Genomic DNA, 22971 nt, shown 5'->3' with positions numbered 1-22971 from the left:
CAATATTTAATAAACATGGTGGCATGTCTGCCAAAGTGAAATACTTATTGATATTGTAAATTATAATCAGTTTCAGTGAATTTTCCTCTTACCACTCCATAAAGATAAAAACACTGTGGAAGGGAATCTATAGGCACAAATGAACCACACGCTGGAACCGAGAGGTTCGGGGCAGAAGGGAACCAAGGACTGCTGTCCCACGGTAACCTGAGGATGCCTTGTGTTCACCAGGAAGCCGGCGCCTCAAGCCACGCCAGCCGGCGCACCTCAGCTTCTGGGCCAGGGGCTTCGATGACCTTAACCTTGACCTCTGCGACCATCTTCAATTGCAGCGTTTTGGTGGCCATCTTAGAAAAACTAAAGTCCATGAAAATGCTCAAAAATGCCAAGTTTTTCGAAGGAAAAATCTCTTTTCGAGAGAAGATTTCTCTGCAGGCCATAAAAAATATCAGAGAATTATAAACTTCCAAAAGATGCTTAATATATAATATACCTTCGGCTAGCCTCCAGCAAACCTCTGTGTGAAGCACAACTTTAACACTAGCCGCTCGTATCCCCAGAGATGCTTGGTATCCTCCCCCCCCCAGCCTCCAACAAGCCATTGTGCTGAGTCTGATTGATCGGTTCGTGCAGGGCATATTGGTACCAGGGGTATCCGTCATTACGGTTGATGTTATTTATAAACGTTAGAACTAAGCATTGTATATCTGTGTATTACCAGACTATATGAACATCGACCGCCATATTTGATTATATCATCACATTTTAATCTCAGATGTCACCGTCATTTTGGATTACCTACATCATCACTTTTATCACATGACATCAACATACTATATGGCATCACCAGAACCACCTATGATTCATCACTATAATGTTTGCCCTACGTGTTATCTTTAAATAACTACTCACATCCATTGCATCCCCTACCCATTGATTTAATTTTCTCGTGCTCTTTCATTTCAAATCTTGGATTATATAATCATAAACTGTGTTTTCAAATTTTAATATTTATCATCTACTGGTTTAGTCACATTCATTCCCATTTTTCACTGATGATCATTTATTTACATTCGCTCCATGTCCTCACGCTCTACTGCCATCTCTCTAGTGTATGTACACAGAAACCAACTTAATAAACCAAAACGTGTTACTTTTATTAATTACACTAAAGGCTGGGACTGTGTGTAATGTATAAGAGTGTATCATCCTGAGCATCCCAAATACTATTAAAAAAAAAATTATAATTGTAAGCTAAGACCGATAGACACTATCAGCATGAGAGTGTGTCCTTAGCACTCAACTTCACAGACCAAGTACCAGAATCATAGAGCAACTACTGTAATGTTGCCATTTGCGCAAACAACCTCTGTATGTTGATAATATATTTTAATAAAACCCTATTTTATATTTTATTTTGATATACTCAGTCTTTTGACCTCATTACGAACACAGCTTCATTGCACAGTCTTTTTATTAACATTGTAACTAGAACAACATAATATCTTAAAGAAATCAATCATATATATTTACTTTTAATATGAATAAGTCAATTGTATGTGTATAGACTTTATTAAATGACGGAAACATCGACTCGGGACACACTTCATTGCTTCTCAGGGGGGATTCACTTTGGCTATTGGGATTTCTTACTTCTGGAACTTCTGTTAACTTTATTGAATCTTGAACACATAACTGTTCCTTATCTCCAGTAATTTCATCAGTCTTTAAATATTTTGTTAAAGAACCAGTTAATTTTAATGTGAAACATTTTAGCTCTTGACATACAGCATATGGTAGAGTGATTTCTTTAATGGAACAGAAGTCGCATGAAACCACAATGCAGGATCTGTGGCGAATGAGGCGAACCACAGTTCACAAAGATAAGGGGAAAATTTATAGTATTACCTGTTTAATGAATTTTTTACAAGGTGGGCAGTATTTTAGTAAAATTCCTTGTTGAAAATTATCTCCAAAACGGGGATTTAGAATTTTTTCAAGCCTTTTTCGCTTTTATCGGAGCTATTTCGTTTTATAGTTTAAAATATTGGATTGCTTATAAAATAATTCAATAGTCAACGTAGCTGTTCCGGAAAGTGAATTCTAGTAGCGGGTGTGGAAACTACGTGTAATTCACGTCAAGAAATATTGTTAAAAACATGAAAACATGTGCATTTGCTCGTTACTGAAGTTAGATGTTACACATCTCTGGGGAGTGCAGAAAGTTTTAAAGACTCTCACTTTTTTTTCATGTTCTATTTGTTTTTTTTTTTTTTTATCTTTTTTCCCTTGATTTTTACTGTCAGAATTATATTTCTAACAAAGTCACGATGACGCGAGGTCATTCGAATTAATCTGACCGAAACCAACAAATAAAAAATGACCACTTAGATTATGAAACTGTCTTATTAAAAATAACTAGCAATGGTGATGATATTAATCCTTTAAATAATTTACAACAATCAATAGCAGCACAAAGGAATGGAGATCAAAAATGTGCAATGCACATGTACCTACATGTACACTGTCACCGACCCACTGCCGTCGTCTTCGTCTGACTAAGCAGCATGCAATCAGTGCACCTATCCTATCAGTGCTGATGAGGCAGGGGAGCAGGAGTGAGTAGGGGGAGAGGGGTAGGGAGGCAGAGGAGTGACGGAGGGCGCAAGGGAGTGGGGCAGGGTGACGTAGGAGAGAGGGCGGAAGGCAGTGGTGAGAGGGATGGAGGTGGGTGATGAAGGGAGGTTGACGGAGAAGGCGGGTAGGGAGGCAGAGGAGTGACGGAGGGCGCAAGGGAGTGGGGCAGGGTGACGTAGGAGAGAGGGCGGAAGGCAGTGGTGAGAGGGATGGAGGTGGGTGATGAAGGGAGGTTGACGGAGAAGGGGGGTAGGGAGGCAGAGGAGTGACGGAGGGCGCAAGGGAGTGGGGCAGGGTGACGTAGGAGAGAGGGCGGAAGGCAGTGGTGAGAGGGATGGAGGTGGGTGATGAAGGGAGGTTGACGGAGAAGGCGGGTAGGGAGGCAGAGGAGTGACGGAGGGCGCAAGGGAGTGGGGCAGGGTGACGTAGGAGAGAGGGCGGAAGGCAGTGGTGAGAGGGATGGAGGTGGGTGATGAAGGGAGGTTGACGGAGAAGGGGGGTAGGGAGGCAGAGGAGTGACGGAGGGCGCAAGGGAGTGGGGCAGGGTGACGTAGGAGAGAGGGCGGAAGGCAGTGGTGAGAGGGATGGAGGTGGGTGATGAAGGGAGGTTGACGGAGAAGGCGGGTAGGGAGGCAGAGGAGTGACGGAGGGCGCAAGGGAGTGGGGCAGGGTGACGTAGGAGAGAGGGCGGAAGGCAGTGGTGAGAGGGATGGAGGTGGGGGATAAAGGGAGGTTGACGGAGAAGGGGGGTAGGGAGGCAGAGGAGTGACGGAGGGCGCAAGTGAGTGGGGCAGGGTGACGGAAGAGAGAGGGAGGATGTCAGTGGTGAGAAGGATGGAGGCGGGAGATAGAGGGAGGGAAGCTATGGTGCGAAGGAGGGAGGAAAGGGCGAGGGACAGACTGTGCAGGTGCAGAGGCTATTTGACAAGTGCAAGTGGTGTAAAGTCATAGTTTTGTTTTTCATGACATTCTTTGTTAATAACAATAATCTACAACTTAAATTGCATGATCTCTTTCAGGGTTTTAATTAAAGTTAATTATTTAAAAACTGTATATAATTTGTTTGTATGTTATAAGTATAACAAAGAAATAATTATGGCAATATAGATAATTTTAAGATTATTAAAATTTTAATAATAAACATTTACTTTATAGAGTAGAACCTCTATTATCCGTGACTCGATCATCCATTTGTGGCTTAACCGTGGATTTTATCCGATCAAGTTTTTTTTTTTATTTAATGCAGAATTTTGGATTTACACTATTGTAGTTTTGCACTGTTTGTGATGGAAAAATTCTGAAAATAAAATAATAAAATAAATAAAGATTAAAAAATTCACAGAAAAAGAAACTGAATCAGCCAAGTCGGACAAACAGAACCAGCGATGAAACTAAACAAGTATTATGGACAACACAATGACGATAGCATGGAAAAAAAATGTTCAACCTCTAAATATCAGACAGCACAAGAATTCTGTTGAAGGAACTTAGTATATTTTCACTTCAGAGGTCCGAGCTATCAAAGTTCGTAATTACTGTAGTATACATTTATAAACAATCCTTAACTAATCGACCCAGTAGTGGAGCAGTCGAAGCACTGAGCTAGTAATTGAAGGTATGAGTTCGAATTCGCCCACCTCCAGAATATTTTTGACTTATTTAAGAATTTTAAGGAATTACCATAAGGATTACATAAAGCGATTGTTACAGTGTAAGTAGCTAATACCAAGAAAAGTAAAAATAAAATATGACTATTCGTGACATTAGTGCGTCCCACAGGTGACACTAGCACAACAAGCAAACCATCGGCCTGATGGCGGATGAAAAAATAAAGAAGCGAATGTTACCGAAGATGTTCGACAAGGTCTCGACCATTGGCAACGAGCGGCGGAAATGCCCGAACATGGCCGAATCCTGACAATTGACAATCATTCACAAGTATCCATTACAAAATCGTAGTTTCATAAGAATTGCATCATGCCCGAAGGAACATTTATATACTACTGAACTGTATGTCACTGTCACCTAGGACTGAACTGCACGTTTTCGGTTATACGCACAATGTCTACAGCGGTAAACTTTCAGTATGTTAGTAAGCATTGTAGACTCTACCACTGTACAAAAATTCAGCTTTGGATGAATTTTTCTGATGTTGAGGCATTTTTTTCTTTTTCTACATCTTTTTTGTACATGTGCAGCTAAAGATAAAAAAAAATATTAATTCCTTTGTTAAACTGGCTGCGTTGATGATCACATAAAACGAATCAGCAGAACTGAGCGACAGCTGTGTTTACCAGCATGTACACTTCACCGCCCTTCCTTCAGCGAGAGGCGGCAACCTCGGCTGACGTGGCGTTAGCGACTCGCCTACCCTCGTCCTGACATGGTCGCGGATGATAGAGGTTCTAATAATAATAAACTCCTTACATGATCCAGGGGTTACGCTTGCCCGCCCCTGCATAGCGTTCACCGAGTATTGCCTCGCCATGCAGCTGCAACTCCCCTGCGAAATGTTAGTTTTTTCTGGGGCAGAGCTAACTCGCTTCCTGCTCACTGCTTATCATATCTCCAGCTAGTTGTCTCTCCTGGGACAGAGGTTGCATGCACTCTGCAAGTTGCATGTCTTGCTTGTACTCGTAGCAGGCGGCATCCCTTCGGCTTGCGCTGTACGCCTTCATTTGGACACAGCTCCCCACAGCAGTGACACACCTCGCTTTCCAGTCGCCTCCAGTCAAACATTTAAATATATATCTGGTATTTCCCCCCTCTGCTCACTGAACAGGGTACGGGAGCTCTGGACAGTAGTGGTGGCATGATGTGTCTGTGCCCAGCGCTAGGCGGGCATGCGAACGCCTGGCATGCTTGTTGCTAATGCTGGCTGTGGCTCGCTAGCCGCGGCAAGGCCAGATCTGCTGCGGTCGTGCCCGTGATGGGCAGTGCCAGCTCCGACCGTGCATGGTGCATGGAGTCTTACGAGAAGCTGTAGTGTGGACCCAGCCTCCAGCATCCTGCATCCGGCCCAGGGCGAGACTACTCTGTGCTGTGGTCCTCTGTGGGGGACGTCGCAAGTCATGATGTGTGTGTGTTAGGAAAACAAGTCTACATTTGGAAGTGGTATATTTTAAATGAATGGTTTTTTTTTCCGGATTGAAAATACATTAGTATGGGTGTAGATCCGGGGGGAGGGGGGTGTTGGGCAGGAGGCCCTGGCCCCCCGCTTGTGACCCTGACATGACCCCGCGGGCTCCCCTTCCCCTGGGAGTCGCCCCTGCTTTAGGACTTCCAAACAAGCCCTCAATATTTATAATTGCAATTTGTACAGCGATTTTTATGAGATTCGCATCTTAGCAGAATGCAAGCACACATCATGACTTTCAGTGGGTGTCAATTTAAAAACTTTGCAGTTTTTTTTTCTGTGTGTTTTTTGTTCTGTGTGTTTGTTAATGTTTAATTAACACGTGCCTTGCTGTTATTCAGTGTCTGTAAGCCATTATTGATAGTCATGTGAGGACATGCTGTCGTTTGTTTGTAAATATGTAATGTAAATAGCTTTGTAGGGCTCTGTTGTTATTTGTAATATATTTCAAACTTATTCCAAACTTCAAATGCTTTATCTATGTTGTACACAATTGTTGTAATTTTTTCTAAGAAATATATTTTTTTGACAATTTCTTTTTACTCAGTCAGTATGTCTTATTAATTACAAACACAACCCATATACATATATCCATAACTAAAGAACTTAAAAAATAACTAATGATAACACACTAAAATACTTATTTGTACTTTAAAATTGGTTTTGTATTGGCTGGCAGTTTTATGTATTAATTTCTAAACATTTAGACATATCGTCACGCTAATCTGAAAATATTGCTTATTCCAACGAATTTAGGGTAAAAAGGAAATTTAGGAAAAAAGAAAATTCAAATTTCTATTTTGTTTATTTTAATGGATTGAATTTATAAAACAACTAATACAAAAAAATGTGATCAAGTCTGTCAGTACTCTCCAGTAATATGAAACGTCTGACCTCGATAACGAGCAAAATCATGTGTTCTCATGTTACAAATACACTTATTATATGAAAATTGGATATGTGAATCAAAATGTATAATTCTTAAAATATTAACCTGAATACATCTTAAAACTTCTTGTTACGAGTATAATGTGGGGAAACTGGATTTCGTAATGTATAGCCCAAATAATTTTTATTGCCGTTTTATTAATTACCAATATATTCATTACTAATAAATAACTGTACTTAAAAATATCTGATCAATCACTCACACATAAAAATGTTTATTCGTAAGTAACTCGATGTCTGACAAGTTCCGCAGTTCGCACTCCTCACCGGAGCTGGGTCGCCCCTCACCTCGCGCCTGTCCACACACACACAGTCTCGCGCCACTCGGCCGCACTCTCGCGATCCCGTCGCTCCACGTCGCGCCACTCAGTCGCACTCTCGCGATCCCGTCGCTCCTCGTCGCGCCACTCTCGAGGGGTCTCTCACCCCTTCGCCGATGTCGCACTTCCCTCCACTCGCGGAACTCCCGCGGAGGCCGGCGTCACTGCTCATATACCCGTGGCGTCCTTCTGGAAGGGATGAGAGCAGCCGTGATGTGTCGCGTCATCCCGGGCCGACCTGTCGCCCGGAACACCCAGAAACAGCGACGCTTATTCACGCCACTCCTCGCAGCAGCCTCTGTAAGCCCGGAATTCCCGGGCCACTAAAGGTGACAATAGCCCGTGGTGCATAGAGGGGGTAGGTAGCGACGTCCTTGTAATCCGGCCAGGCACGCGTGGCACGCCTTGCGTCAGTGGACGGCACACGTGACACGGCTCGTGACACCAGTGGCCGTGTGAGCACGCCAGCCAGGCGCGTCGCCGTCCTGTCTGCGTTACAGCCCTAAGTATATGTTTGTAATTTTTTTTTTTTGCTTAAACAACTGAAATAATTCTGTTGATACTTTCTACAATCAAACCTTAACCTGATTGAGGTGATTCAACATTTTATATTTAACAGTAAAATTTTCATCACGAAATTCTTTTATTTTTTATGGTTTCGAATTTAAGTAGGCTAACAATTTGTTGTGTCTCTTCAATATGATGAATGCTGCGCTATCTCAATGTTTCAATGTCAATTCTAATGTATTTTTTTAATTTGTCATTTTTATGTCTATAAGTTTTAATACAAAGTATTAAAGGATTCTTGTACTATTACAAAGTTTTTTTAATGTCTATGTGGAGTGTTTATTTTGCAATGTTCATGAAACATTATATATGGTTTCATCATGCAGGTCTGCTATCTTTTCGAGATTTCTGAGACTTTCACAGATGATAGGTCTGTGGTTACACATTATAGTTTATTTGACTTATTTTCCATGTACAAAATCATTTCTACCAAAAGCTGAATCAAGAGTACTAAACACTGGTATTGGACCTGAATCTTCAAAAAGATTTTTTTAAATATTGCCCGTTTTTATAAAATTCACTAAATGTTTATACTATAAATATTTTCTTTGTCTTTTTGAACTTAGGTTCGCGTCATCCATTAAAGATGGCAACACTGCGGTTGTTACACATTTCCGTTTCTTCTGTTGCATTCACGGATTTATTTCCACTAAATGCTGTATGTATACCGAGAGCTGAGATGTTACACATAAAATATATTTTATAAATGAAAATGAAATTACAGTACATTATCTCAGAAATACTGTTCATAGCTTTATCACGTCATACTTAAATATAAAAATAATAAAAAAAATTAAGGGGGGGAAATAATGATAATTTGAGAAATGAGTGAGTTTCCCTGGGCAAAGTGAACTTATCCACCTGCTGCTGCTCAGGGTGCCGCCGCCTCATGAATATCAGTTCTGTCAGTGTGGCACTATGTGCTGTATTACCACCTCCTCGTCTCCCTGTGGCAGAAGCTGTTCAGTGTCGCCATCTGTTACTGCAGCTCTAGCTTTCTGTAGCTGTCTGTAGCTGTCTGTAGCTGTCTGTAGCTGTCTGCGGTGGTCAGGTGCCACTACCGAGTCTTCATTTGGCACAAGCACCTGGTGAACATTACATCTGTCAGTGTGCTTTTAGACTCTGTCATCACAACTTCATTTGGTGAGAGGAAGGGAAAATAGTCTCCGACAAATTCGAGATCTCAAATTGGTAGAGAAATGGTGGGAGCCAAATGGTGTTTGTGCCAATTTTGTTTTCGGAGTGAGTTAGAATGGATATATAAAGCAGGAACTGTAATAATAAAGTTCTTAAGTGTTACATGCATATGACAAAACATTATGAGATTAATTTTTCAATACATGGTTACTTTATAAATTATGATATAAACGATAGTGGCAAAAAAAACTGTACTAAAACAATTTTATTTCACCAAGTACTTAAACTGACCACTGTCAACTTCAAAACACATTTGCAGTCGCTTGTGCAAGGACATCTGGAAACACTGGCAAGATCGCTGCAATTGCTCTGACAATGCTATATTTTAATCTAAAATAAAAGTTTAATGTCTCTATGCCTCATCCAGCAACCTAGAAATAACTGGGTGAGTATTTGCCTAGCACAAATACTAAATAGTGGGCTGGTACCACATACATCGAAGTACCTACTGTAAGGGGGCCAGTAACATGTCGGTAAGAAAGTGTGCAATGTGTCGCCTGTTAAATATCACAACAAATGTGTACAACCATCTCACCTAAATGTTTAATCTACATTAGTCAGTGCTGTTTTTGCCAGCCCATAATGTTTATTGTTAATATTCACTACATCTCGAGTGTTGAACTTTCGTAATCGATAAATATAAAACATTGTCCTGGCATAGCATTATAACCGAATGGCAGTATTCTGCGGTCCTTACATAATTCCAGTGGTCAAGTGCTGGTACAGTGACACAGTTGTGATTGGCCCATTCGTCTGGCAGAACCATCCCACCGTTCCTACTCACGTGCCTGTGTGAGGTCGCGAGACTGGCCTGTAAGGTGACAGGGCTTATCGTCGGGACAGCGCGACTTCGAGGGGACTCGATAACTTCTAACGACAACATCAGGAGCAAGAAGGATATCGTTAAGACACTATGGTCGCTCGGGTATACCCTATTCTCCTTTGAGATTCGTGAGTAGGGATGGCATCACAGCGACAACGTAACATGTGAACAACAATTTATATCTTTCAAAAAATATATAAATGAAATGCATTCTTTGTAACTGAAATTTTATGATATAGTATGAAATGGTATTTGAATAATATTTTGTATGGTTAGTCTAAAAAGAGAGAAATTATAGTAATAAACTGTGTAGGTCACACACTTCCACAATGAAAAATCCAGTTTACAACTGTGGTGGTACTGTGGAAGTGTATATTTGTTCTGTATGATTGTTGTAACCTACATGAAGTGAGCGAGGGAACTGTGATAATGCGAAATTAAATTAAAAGGTAAAGTAAATCAATGCAATATTGATATGTGGGATGGTTGGTTTATTATTGTAACGTTATTTCAAAAACAATGTGGAAAAAGTTAATTGTGTATAACAAATTTATTTAATTACTTTTTACACTTTATTTTAAAAAATTTAGGCAATATATAAATATATATGAAATCAAAAAACGAGATTTACAACTGTTTGTAACAAATTGTTACTTATTTTATGATGAATCCTTTGTAATTCTTTTTTTTGTAAGTTTCTTAAGCACATCTTTCACAATGCCTAATTACTGCTATAACTTTTGTCATGCCTAACTGTATAAAAGTGGGCACAGCAGTTTGTATAGCACAGGAGATGAAGGAAATCGCTACTCCATCATCCACGCGATACCTAAAGTTCTAACAGAAAACAAGCAAACGCAGTTGCGGACGTAAACATCTTGGCGATGTTTGATGTTTTTATGTAGTTTTGTGAAGGTTCGGGGATATGTTGTATAACATTTATTTTGCTTGTTTTTCAGTATTAATCATTTTAATTAGTTTTTATTAAATTTATCCTTTAAGATAATAAATCAAACCTATTGTTATAACAATAGATATATGTATTTAAATAAAAGAATAAGAAAAATATAACATACTAGAATACAGAAAAGAAAATATGGACGTAAAATTATAAAAATTTCTGCTTTAATGCATCTTTGAAATATGCAAATGCAGACATGTACCTGCTTAGAAGAGAGAAATCAACAAAGATGTAAACATTAAAATACATGCTTCCATGAAACTTTTAAACACACAGAAGCAAAATGTGCGTTCTTAGAAGATACATTCCTAAAATATTACTTGTGAGTAAGGACTCTGAAAAATTACTGGTCCTACTGTATAAGTTGGTGTGACGACTAGGATGGAATTATTAATAAAATACATTAATTACATTAGTTGGAAGAAAAGTTATATGCTAAGTATTATTAAATTAAAAAGTATTACTACATCCGAGGCTTTAAGAAAAAATGACGGCCATGATAAAGTTCATGAACAAAATAGCTAATAATTTTAAATAATTTGTGGATTTTGTAAAGCAAATTGACATATTGTTGGTCTATAAGGTTCATAATAATACTATTAGGAAATAGAAACTCAGCCTTACATGCATGAGGAAGAACAACAGTGATGTACTTTATGAACCAACATCAGATACAAAGATGGCGAAATCCATCAGATTAAATCAAGATGAAAACAAGATGGCTGTCTCTATCAGACGAAATTAGTATGGTGATGCCCCTGTAACAAAAAAAGCATCGCGTGGGAATGGAGTGATAGATTCAAAAATGGTGGAAAGTTCTAGGAAACAAAATGGCAATTGTGATATTATAATTTAAAATGTCGTAATGTTCTAGAAAACCATACGGGGTAATTCAAGATTGCTGCTAAGGTTAAAGGGCAAGGACAATTTGTGCAAGATGCCCGCCGGAAATGACGTAATACAAGATTGCCGCTGGCTCCCCAACTCCGGGCTGGAGCCTGTGTCAGGACCCAGGGCTACCAACCTACCCACTGCGAGGCGTGCTGTAGCTTGGTCGCAGTGTCTGGCCGGCGTGTGTCGCATCTCTACATGCACTTGCACTCTACTATACGATACATGCGCAGACGAACCTATATCATAATTATTTCATGTTATACTTTTTGGAGTTTAAATTGAAGCTGCATTATATTAGTTTTTTTTATAATCTACAATATTTACCGTAGAATATTTTAAGTTGTTTCCTTTATTAGTGTTAATAAAAAATATTTAATTTATTTAAGAACTTTTTCAATGATTTTATATATTTGTGTTTCTTTTCAATACGGTTGTGTGGTTTTAATTATTTTATTTTCCCACATGTCTACTGGCTGAAATCAAACAAAAAGTTTTTTTTTAATGATGACAAGTCAAGGATAGCAAGTAAATAAGTAGTAATTTGTAGTATACTTAAGTATTATTTTTTTTCAATTTTTATTTAAATTTTTCAATTTTATAAGAATATAAGTAAATTTCTCCTAAAATAAATAAATTTTAAGTCTTTATCTTCCATTATTCTATTTATGTGTAGCAATGTACTGATTTTGCTGTTGTTTTGTATTATTAAAACAACTATATATGTTGTTTTGATGATAAAATTTCTTTTTTTACAATTCTCAGAACAATGCATGAGATCGGACAGCTGGCAAGGTGTAAGTATTATTTACCAAGCCACTGACTTGCATGCACTGCGAATCAACATTGGGCATTGACAATGTGTTAGTGGTTTGGCATGGGCTTGATAAACTAAACTATAAATTTAAGAATTATAAAAATAAAAAGTATTGCATGCTCCATTGCAATTAATTACACCAGACCTAACATTTACAAGCTATGTACATATGCCTGCTTGCATCTGTATTGTATATTTCCTGTAAAATACTGTCTGTGTTCACTTTTAATCACAAAGGATGTGAATTGCACTCATTTTACTCAGTAAAATAGTTTACTCACTTCAGTAACATCAACATAACATTATGTGGATCCAACAATAGGTAAGTACTAGTATTTGGCTAGATATTGTACAGTTTGTAATATTTGGTGCTTTGAAAAATTTAATGTTATTTACAAATAAAAAAATTCTTACTCATTTTTTGATATCTTAATTAAATTACACCTACCCAGGTTTTTTTCTTCAAAATCATACTTTATTTAATGTGTGCAGTATGTTGTGACAGATATAACAAAACTTGACTGTAAAGTAAAAAACTAAAAAATAACATGTCCTAAATTAAGAGCGTAATTCTCTCCAACAGTGGACACTATCATGGGCTGTATCCGAATACTGGCCTAATGGATCCCTTAGCTAAGGGATCCACTAAAAGTGCATCGTAGTGGACGCGGCCATCTTTGTGTTGAATCCGAATTCTCACAAGGGATGCCGATGCATCCCTTCACGCATCCACTAATTCGAGATTTCTAGGGATGCGACACTCGCATCCACTAACGCGTCCCTACATCCATTAGCTTCGGAATCGGGTTTTATTTTGTTTGTGTATAATATTACTTCAGATTTTCAGCATAATATTTGTTTAAAACATTATAAGCGAAAGTGATAACTTAAACAGAGACAAATGAAGACGTTAATAAATATAATAAAAATACGAATTTAAACTTAAAGGATAATTCAAAACTCATAAGTATTTTTAAAGTTTACAATTTATAAAATGTATTTTATTTGGATCGCTAACATCTATATAATACACGTTACATTATTTTTTAATTGGTAGGTATTTATTATTTACGTTTTGCTGAATATTCGTAGATATTCCTACACAAAATGGCTGCGTGAACATTAGTACGACTGACAGTCAACAGGTGGTGCTAGTAGTAAAAGTATTCGGATACAATCCATCCATTAGAAATGCGTCCTCTACATTGTGGCTGCATTTGTTAAGGGATGTAGGGATGTGTGTGCTAAGGACGCATCCCTATGTATTCGGATACAGCCAAGGTGTGCTTAAAGCACTCTTCCGTCAAATAATATGTTTAAGATTGCACATGAAACTGTACAAGCATTTACATAAGAACTAGTAACACCAGATGTAACCAGAAAAAATCTAAACCTATAGATTGCATCTTTATGTTTTTAACATTTGAAATAGTTGGCGATCATCATTATAGATGTTACAAAAAATATGTTCACGCAATAATAAATGTTTAAAACACTTGTCAGCAAGTACAATATAGGTTATATTTAAGAGCTTTAATAACACTATGTTGAAAATATAATTCATAATTTGAGTTCTAAATTAATTTTAATCAAGGGAAATTTATATCTAGATTTTGTTGAACAGTTTCAGGAATATTCACGTACAAAAAAAAATTTTCTTCAGTGTTGGAAGCAGCTTGGATGATTTGGTGAATGTAGCAGACAGTGTCCTGTGCATCATTCGGAAACGGCGTGATCGTACATGTGATGGATGGTTAGCGACACGGCGTATCGGCAGGCGTGTAGTGGACTTTGCAGCACCCGTATGTAATCCGAACATACCGATGACTCGTGGCTATCAGTTAGCTGACTCGGACTGGAGCCCCCAGGCACACGGAGACCCGTGCTCTAGGCCAGTGCCGCAGAGTGTCGCATCTCGCCACATCCGAGCATAGGAGCCAACCGAGTCATCCCACCCCACTTCCCAGGAGGTTAGACAACGTGCTTCCACCGCTCGAGAGTTGAGGGTCTGCACCCTCCATGTTGCACACAGCTGCATTGGGGCAGGACATAATATTCTCACCGAGCACCATTTCAATTGGTATGAATTTTGCATCTTAAAAATTGCGCCTCGTAGAAGATGACTGCATGACATGGGACACAGATTACTAACACGTGGTGTGTGAAAGGATTTTGACGTCTTTATCGATTTATGTGGAATACTGCGGAAGTGTATCGTTCCGGTGGTCGGACAAAATTATTATTTTGTTTCAAGATTCAGTTTTTCCCATTTTTCCTCAAATGTATCCAAAAAAAGCTTAAATTTTCTCAGTTTCTAGAAAAAATTTCTAAATTTTATGAATCAATTTTCCTTTTTTCATCAAAAATTCTGTGGGGGCCAATTTACTTCAGAGAGGAGTCATTTCCCTCTAAGAGGGGCTTATTATCTTAAAATTTCCTATTTGAGGTTATGACGGTGAACTGCAACCACTATAATGATAGTCTTAAAAATTTAGCCTAACAATTCCAGCCATCTTAGCGTGAGCCCTACCGGCCTGGGGCCCCGACGGGCGTGGATACGGATACGCCGTATAAGCGAGACAGGAGAGGTGTTGGTGATCCAGCTATTCCCAGAGGCCGAGGCTACCCATCCCAGCATAGACACCACCTTCATCCCCCACCACTCACTCTTCGGGTTTGGATGCTATTGAAGAGTTAGAATAACAACTAGTACCTTGAAAGTCTCACCGGCGAGGTCACTATTTTTACTCGCCCGGCAAGTGAAGAGGGAGCGAGTAGAACGAGAAGAAGGGCATATGTAATGGAGCACGCAGCAATGATGCTGGTCTAACGGAGGCTGGTATGTGACAGTTACCCATGTCATCAATCAGCGACAAGTGCCACGTGTGTTAGTCCCGAGGATTGACTTGTAATGTTCGTGACGACGGGAGTAGCGAAGCGACACTGGCCAACGAGACGTGGAAGGTGGAGTGTGGCCTCTCTTGCGTCCGTGAGCTGGAGTCGGTACAGGAGCTGTCGTGTGGCAGTTCCTCGCCGCGGTGAGTCTGGAGCTGTCGAGGGTTGAAGAGCTCCGCTCGAGCGACGAGTCGACAGGAGCCGGTGATCTGCCGCGGGCCTGGGACCGGATGCCACTGTACACACTTTCAGGCGAGTGACCACCTGCACTGAGTGATGAAAGTCCACTGTTCATTCAAGTCTCCGAGGTTGCAGAAAACACTGGCGAAACTTCGACCGACTCGAAATTTGTGGTTGTGCTGAGATAGAGACCGATCACTGCCTGTGGCAAGATGTAGTCGCTTTCTCTTTTAATCTTGTTGTCAATTTAGCAATGTCACTTCACACGAGTATTTCATTTCGGTCCCACGGGTCAGGCGTCAGCCGTGCTATCTTGATCTTATATTCTGTGCTACCCACCAAATGGTAAGTGATGTGCCTTGTTTTTTATTTTAGCCTACCTTGCATCTTTTGGCTTATTTCTCTTTTTTTCCCCAACTGGTCTCACTATATTTGGTGTGTCTACTTGCATAGTGTGGGTCCAACTGTAACCCCCTCCCCCCCCCCCCCCTGCTGCAGGAGCTCTCACGGCCACTCATCCTGGTGTCGCCTGCCGGCTCGGTCTGCCTTCACTACAGTTTTCCATCATACATTTCACAGCTTTATAAGAAAAACTAGGGAAACTAAGCAATAGGACATTCTAGCACCTATGAGCATCTATGAATTTGGTTGTTCATATTATAAAAATAAATACTTAATATCATTTTGGCCAGCCGACAGCTTAATTAAATATTATGGTACCAGCTTTCTGTAAATTTCACTTCTTAACTCGTGTATGTAATGTTAAGTGTACTTTTATGGTCAGCTCATGGCTAGCTTACTGTTCAAGTTTATCGGAACTCACCTAATGTTCTTTCCGTAAAACTGCTGCAAGAGAAAGGATTAAGAATAATAATAATCAATAATATAATAAACCAATGATCAAATCTAAACATTTGGTTGTTGTCACTTACACAATTACCTCTCCCAGTGGGTAACCTTCTTAAAAAACTTTTATTTCTGAACTTTATTTTCTATTAAAATATCATAATAGACCTAGCTAGTTAGTCTGAAAAACATGGTAACTTTGCAATAATGCTTTTAGGAGCTAAGCAAACTTTATTCATCACTCCACTCTGACTCTGGGTTTTCTGCACAATACTGTAATTCTTTTACACAGGCTAGCACATGTTTCCAGGCCTTGTTTGTTATCAACGATAAGTTAGGATGAAATACACCAGAGCTGAGGTCTCAGTGAGGAGCCTCAAGGGACAGCCGCTGATAACAGGCTGTCCCCTTTACGCCAGAGCCAGAGCATTAAGTAGTTGTGTTTGTGTCGATGTCGTTAAACATGCTGCCCGGCTTGCATATTTTAAATGCAAACTTTATATTTTAAGTGATAAAATGTATGTAAATTATAAACACATTTTAATAACATGTTATGTTTTATGAGAAGATATTTCCTCACAAATAAATGTGCGACCACATTAATTTTATTGTTTGTTATACGTATGGTTTTTTCAATAGGTACTCATGTTTATGTGCCTCAAGTTACAACTTCAGCAGTTGTAGTTTAGTCATTAGTTACATGTTTTCTTCTAAATGCATTCATTAGCATGTACATCACTTAACAATCTTGTTTTAGGCAGCGGTTTCAAACTGAGTGTTGTCAGTGTTGCACGCGGCCAGGCATCGAAGTATTGTGTTCTAAATTTTATGCTAGTTTTTCTCAAAAATATTGGAGTAAAGGGTAGTGCAAGGCAACAATGGCTTTAGTGAAAAAGTTTTGCTTCAAGCGCTACTCTACAATTAGTAGTGTCTCGTCAAAATATTTAATAAAACTTAGCGCACCAAAATGTGGCAACGGTTTATGGCTTATGGAAATTACTAGTGGCTCGATATCTAGCCCACACTAATAGGTGAATACAAATCCATGGTGCTCTATACCATGAAAATGAAGTCCAAAGACATAAAGGATGATCACCTCCTTCGAACAGTGTTTTCCAACACGAAGAAGAAAGATCCATGAAAGTGTAAAGCTAACTCGGTGGCATTGTGTGTATCTCCAAGCAGACAGGCGTCTTCGAGAAATACTTTACTGCAAATCGGAGTCCTGAACTTTCCGTGTGACACATGTACATGAATCTGAGCCAAGGACCTACTGTCTTGAAGATTTGGACCACAAGCATTTTCGTGGTTGCTTCTATGCCAAAGAGATTCAGACTACGATGTATCCCGATAAGTACTTGGTGGAAAAGTTTTTCAAAGGAAGTGATGAATGTTCCTGTGTCAAGTGGTGGGGCTTCCCACCTCGCTTTGATTCTTGGGTAACAGATGCAGAAATAGAAAATGATAATAATTTTCTTATAAATCTTTTATTTGTAATTTTGTTTCTTTATTTCTTGAACTGGTCACTTTGAGGTAATTTTATTAAGTTAGTATATTTTACCCGAAATTATCTTTTCTGCATCAGTCAAGGATCGAACGAAGGGCAGGAATGGACCGATTCAATCATTATTTTAATAAGCATTTTTTGATGATTTTTTAATTTATTCAGAATTTCTAACTAAATAATTCAGAATTTCAATTTGTTGGTCCAGATTGCCAACAAGATGGCAGACACCTTGGTAATAATTACTATTGTGCTCTAGCAGGTAAAAATTAAGCTATTATGTTGGTGGTGCACTCTAGCAGATGATGTGTGTACTATGTGATACTAGTGCTCCGTTTATATATTACTGAAAACAATATGGCAGCAGCACCCTTTAGCAGACGATGTGTGTTAACTAGTGTTCCTGGTAGCAAACATTCAAAATAAAGATGGTGGCTACACCTGCTAGCAGGTGATACTATTATTCCCTAAAATTAAAAAAAAAATCCAGCCTGAATATGGGTTATTTTTTTCATATATATTATTTAATTCTCAGTCTGGTAAATGTCTAGATGGCCGTATGTTTACCACCCCATTGGCCCAGGCTGTCATGGTTCGAATCACTGTGCTTTCAGTGTATTTTGTTTAAAAAAATTTAATTTAATATGTCGATAAGGACCACAACAACATTGGAAGGTAATGGAACATCAACCTTATGGGCATGAGACAGAGTTATGCGAACTTGGCAACATCCAGCAGAACAGAAAAAATCCAAGATGTCGGTCGTAACATCATCTAAGATTGTGCCCTGCATACGAAAACAAGATGGCGACTGTGTCGCCAGAATAGAAGAAGTGACTTGTCGGATCGAAGTCTGTGGACATGACATCACAATTCAAAATGATGGAATGTTCTACCATAACGAAAAGTGCAACATTTGTGGTGTGGGGTGTGCAATGCTAGAGAGCTGAGAACAAGATAGTGTCTGAGGTCAAAGGTCAAGGTCTAATGTAAAGTTCAAAATCTAGGTCATTGTGTGATGTCAGATCCAATATGGCGGCCATTATATCACAATCCAAGATTGCAACCATAACAAAGTGTGCAATAGTGACATCATTCAAGATGGCTGCCATGACGTCAGATGATGTGAGGCCACATGGCTTCGGACCTAGGACCCAGTTCAAACACTCAAGATAAAGTCTTGCGGGCGGGGAAGAGAAGGGGATATAAGGCCCTAGGTTTTGGGGAAGGTTCGTGGTCCAATTAAGTTAGTGTGTGTTTCTCATTCAGTAAGTCTACAAATTAATGTGCTCTTCCATCTGGCATGACCTTCGTCAGGTAAAAATCTAGTGTATTAGTCTATAAAATTAAAAAAATTAAAATGCAGTTATTAAATGATTTTTTTTCACATCAATATGCCCAGTTATATACATATGAGATGAGAGTCTCCTAATACACAGTTACATCTAATCAGCATTACACATATTATAATACCATACATTGTCAGCATTAGGCCCTTTTTTTGATCATACCCGGTGTTCTCTACAACATGACAGGGAAAAGTTAAATCTTATCAACTAAGTGTCTGAACGATAAGACCTACCGTTCACTCTTACTCAGTATGTATTAAATCTTTTATTAGCCTTTTATCACCCTTGCAGATTGCCTTACAGAAGAACTTAGGATTTTAAATGGGTAGCACTTTACTCACCCGCCATAAGCAGTCGCCTGGCTTTAGCCATGCTGGTTGTGCCCGAAAGTACTTGAAGGTAGAGTGAGGGTGGCATACTTTACTCATCTACAATAAGCTATCGTCACTCTTTAGCTTGGCTTGCAGTGTTGTGGCTGCATTGGATGAGGGTTGAATCCGGGTGGCACAATTTTCACATCATAATAAGCAGTCGTCATCTTTTTGTGTATGTAAGGCTGTCTCCAATGTGACAAAGGTGTTGAGTATGTTTGACACACTCAACTCACCCAGAAAAGGAGTGGTCTCCTTTAGGCTGGCTTGGCAGCGACAGAAAGGATACGAATTGAGCACAGTTTACCTTCAACTAGCAACCGGCACCATCAGGCTGGCTGGGATTTGAGTAAAGTGACTTAAAGTTTGAGTATTTTTGGCACATTTTGATTATTCACAACATTCAGTCATCACCCATAAGGTGTGCTGGGCTCTGTATTGTAGTATTTGTGGCACTGTTTGCTTACCCACATCTATTATAGGATTACTTGGCTGTGGTTCAGTACGAGGGCACATTGTACTCACCCACAACTGGAAGTTGTCTACCTTAGGGCCTGCTGGGTTGTGGCCTAAGTGATCCTGGAATTGAATATGGGTGGTACACTTTGCGTACCTATAACAAGCAACTGTCGCCCTCTGGTTGTCCAGGCCTTGGGATCTAGTTCGTACTTTGCTCACCCAGAACAAGCATTAGTCTTCCTTAAGGCATGTTTGGCTGTGGCCAAGGTGACTTAGAGATTGTGTATGGGTGCATATTTAGCCCACCTTTATTAGGCATTGTCTCCTTTCAGGCCTGCTAGGCAGTGGCCGAATAAGGATGGCAAACTTTGTTCATCTCCCTTCAGACTTGTCGGGCTGTTGACGATGTGATAAGAGGTTGAATATTGGAGATGTGCTTTTCTCACCCACAACAAGTAGTCGTCTCTCTTTAGTCATCCTGGACTGTGCACTATGTGACAAAGTGATTAAGTGAAGATTCTTTTTTATGTCGGTAATAAAGCTCTGTAAAAATATTTACTAAAATTATTTTTTATTTTCTCTGCGATATTTACCTTGTTTTTATTTATACACAAATTTATTTGTATGAATAAAACATTAAGTGTTGATAAAGTTTGTGGTTTTGTAAGTACCTATTATTTAGCAGTAAGTACCATCAATGTAAATTTGGCCTATGTCATTGACACTGACTTAATGTCAGTCACAGTTAACTCATCATTTTCTGTTAACAATTGTGCATCTCATCCTATATTACAATACTGATGCGATTACAAGAAGCTGCGAGAGTGACACTAGATGCCTTAGTTGTCTGCAGTATCATGTGTGGTTGGCACTGCCTCACTTCAGTGTCCTGGCTAGAGCAGTTGGTAGTTTGACATGTGACACACTCATCTAGTTGACATCATATCCTTGGTCGTGAATATTGATGAAGCTGCTATAAATATTTTGGACTCTCGGACCATAATAATTTAATTCATATTCAACCAAAATAGGCTTACAAATGGAAAATCTTAGTAGAACAAATTAATTTTTATATTAATAGTACATTTATCATACATATATTTTTTTACAAATCTTTGTAAGTTTTGTATTATTATCATTTTATTACTTGTTAGAGTTCTGTTACTTATTTTAAGCGGGAATAGATTTCAATATATTATTAAATTTCGCAAATGGAAATGCATGAGAGCATTTTATACACAGACCTACCTTTTTATTGTTTTTAGCATTTGGCTGTGCATGTAAAATTTGGTTTTGGCAATATTGGAATCAGTTTTTGTTGTTTTCTGATAGTGTTTAGCACTAAATTAGATAATGCAGTAGTAAATAAAAAATGACGATTAGCCAGGGTTTGGGGAGGGGGTGGCAGGCTCAGAATGGGCCTAAGCTAGAACCACCGTCCTGCCCTGGCATCACGGATAGTTTGTGCAATTGCTATTAGAGTGCAAAAGACTAATTTAGTTATTCATAAAAAATAAAAATAAATATAAAAATCCTGGCCATCATCTGGCATCATCAGCATCCACCTTCGACCTGGAATCTCGTCTGCCATCGATACACACAGGAGCTCAGCATCACAAACTGCCTTCTTGAACGACTAGGGAGCAGCGACAGGTTGTACCCTCCACATCCTCACACGATGAAAAAAAAGGCAAATTCGGCCACACTTGCCACACGTGGCAGAAGTGCAAACAAGGTGCTAAAAGAGAATGGCCATTTTTTGCATGTTACAAAAATACTCTCTATCCAATTAAATTGCCCCAAGTGCCAAACAGGAAGCTGAAAATGAAACCAATTCTCCATAAGAATACAAGGGGAAAGGGAAATATTTACATGCAATAAATCAAGGGTAAACATATATAAACTAGCACTGAAAACCAACTTATAATCAGTAAAGATAATAAGAAAGTTAACAGCAAAAGAATTAGGAAGAGAAGTCCTTACCATATCATTCACACAAAACAGGTACCAAACAAAAACATATATGTATATATATACACACATACAGATGTAGTGATATGTCATCTTTTTTTTTTTTTTTTTTTAAAGAATTACTTGTTATAATTTGGTTTCAGCGCTAGTTTTTATATAGATGTTCCCCCTTAATTTATTGCATGTAAATATTTCCCTTTCCCCTTGTGTTCCTTAGGGGGATTGTTTTCATTTTAGTCTTCGTGCATTGTTTTGTACTTCGGACAATGTAATTGGGTGGATTGTTTTTGTTTAACATACAACAGAATGGTATCTTCTGGCTCCGTGCTTGCCCGGTGCTAAGTGCGGGTAAACTCGTGAAGGGGAAGTGGTGTGTGCTGCAACCATGGTCGCGTGCTGGCGCGCTCCTGTGTGGATCGCAGCAGACGATATTCCAGGTTGACGTGCAAGGTGTTAGGGACAATAACAAAACTATTATGAATAATGTCGTGAAACCTGATTACTGTTCCACTTAGTAGCTGCGACACCATCTATTCGTGACATCAGGGACTGAAGGTGGTTCCGGGCCCCACCCCTTATTTCCCCTCCCTCGTCCTGCCCAATCCTCAGACTGATTCTTTTATCCTCTGCCTGGGCTTCAACTGGCTTTTTATATTTATTGCCCACTCTTCTTTTTTTATTATAATTTGGCCATGGTTACTGCAATTTTAACACAGCCTTTCTAGTGGGTATATTTTAGGCTTATCTGTAACACTTTTTTCGGTACTTAATTGCGCATATCTATTTTAGTGATTTTATTGTTTAATACTAATGTTTGCAAAATAAATATTACGTTTTTAATTTGTTGGTCCTGGTAGTAATTTTTAATCATTTTTTGTGGACAAATCAAGTTTAGCACATTTATCCATGTCTGTAAAAGTATTGAACACACAATGGGTTTCTGGATGATAAAAATGCGGTTGGCACGCACACAAACCTCAAAGATGTGGCTGTGTGAGCAGGGAGCAGGGCTCTGCGGAGACGGCGGCAAGGCTGCTTGTTGTGTCGTCTGCATGTGGTCGCTGTGTGCAGTGCCGTGTCCACGGACTACCACGCCGTG

The 22971-nt window shown here is 39.2% G+C and overlaps 1 protein-coding gene across 8 annotated transcripts in view; it reads left to right on the top strand.

Annotated features, from left to right (window-relative positions):
* LOC134535434 (probable phospholipid-transporting ATPase IA) overlaps positions 1–22971 on the top strand; it is a 263150-nt gene that overhangs the window by 224522 nt on the left and 15657 nt on the right. For 3 of the 8 annotated variants that reach the window (XM_063374532.1, XM_063374531.1, XM_063374533.1), the window contains one exon: positions 5530–22970. The exons of 4 other annotated variants lie outside the window; for them this stretch is intronic. In XM_063374532.1, the coding sequence (XP_063230602.1) occupies positions 5530–5623 (94 nt within the window). In that variant the 3' untranslated portion in view covers positions 5624–22970. Of the gene's footprint in view, positions 1–5468; position 22971 lie in introns of those variants that run through there. One more of the 8 variants, XM_063374534.1, reaches the window with a different exon arrangement.

Source organism: Bacillus rossius, chromosome 8, assembly GCF_032445375.1.
Source record: "Bacillus rossius redtenbacheri isolate Brsri chromosome 8, Brsri_v3, whole genome shotgun sequence".
Lineage (NCBI taxonomy): Eukaryota > Metazoa > Arthropoda > Insecta > Phasmatodea > Bacillidae > Bacillus > Bacillus rossius.
Note: the sequence above shows the minus strand (reverse complement) of the source record. Positions and strands in the feature narration are given on the sequence as shown.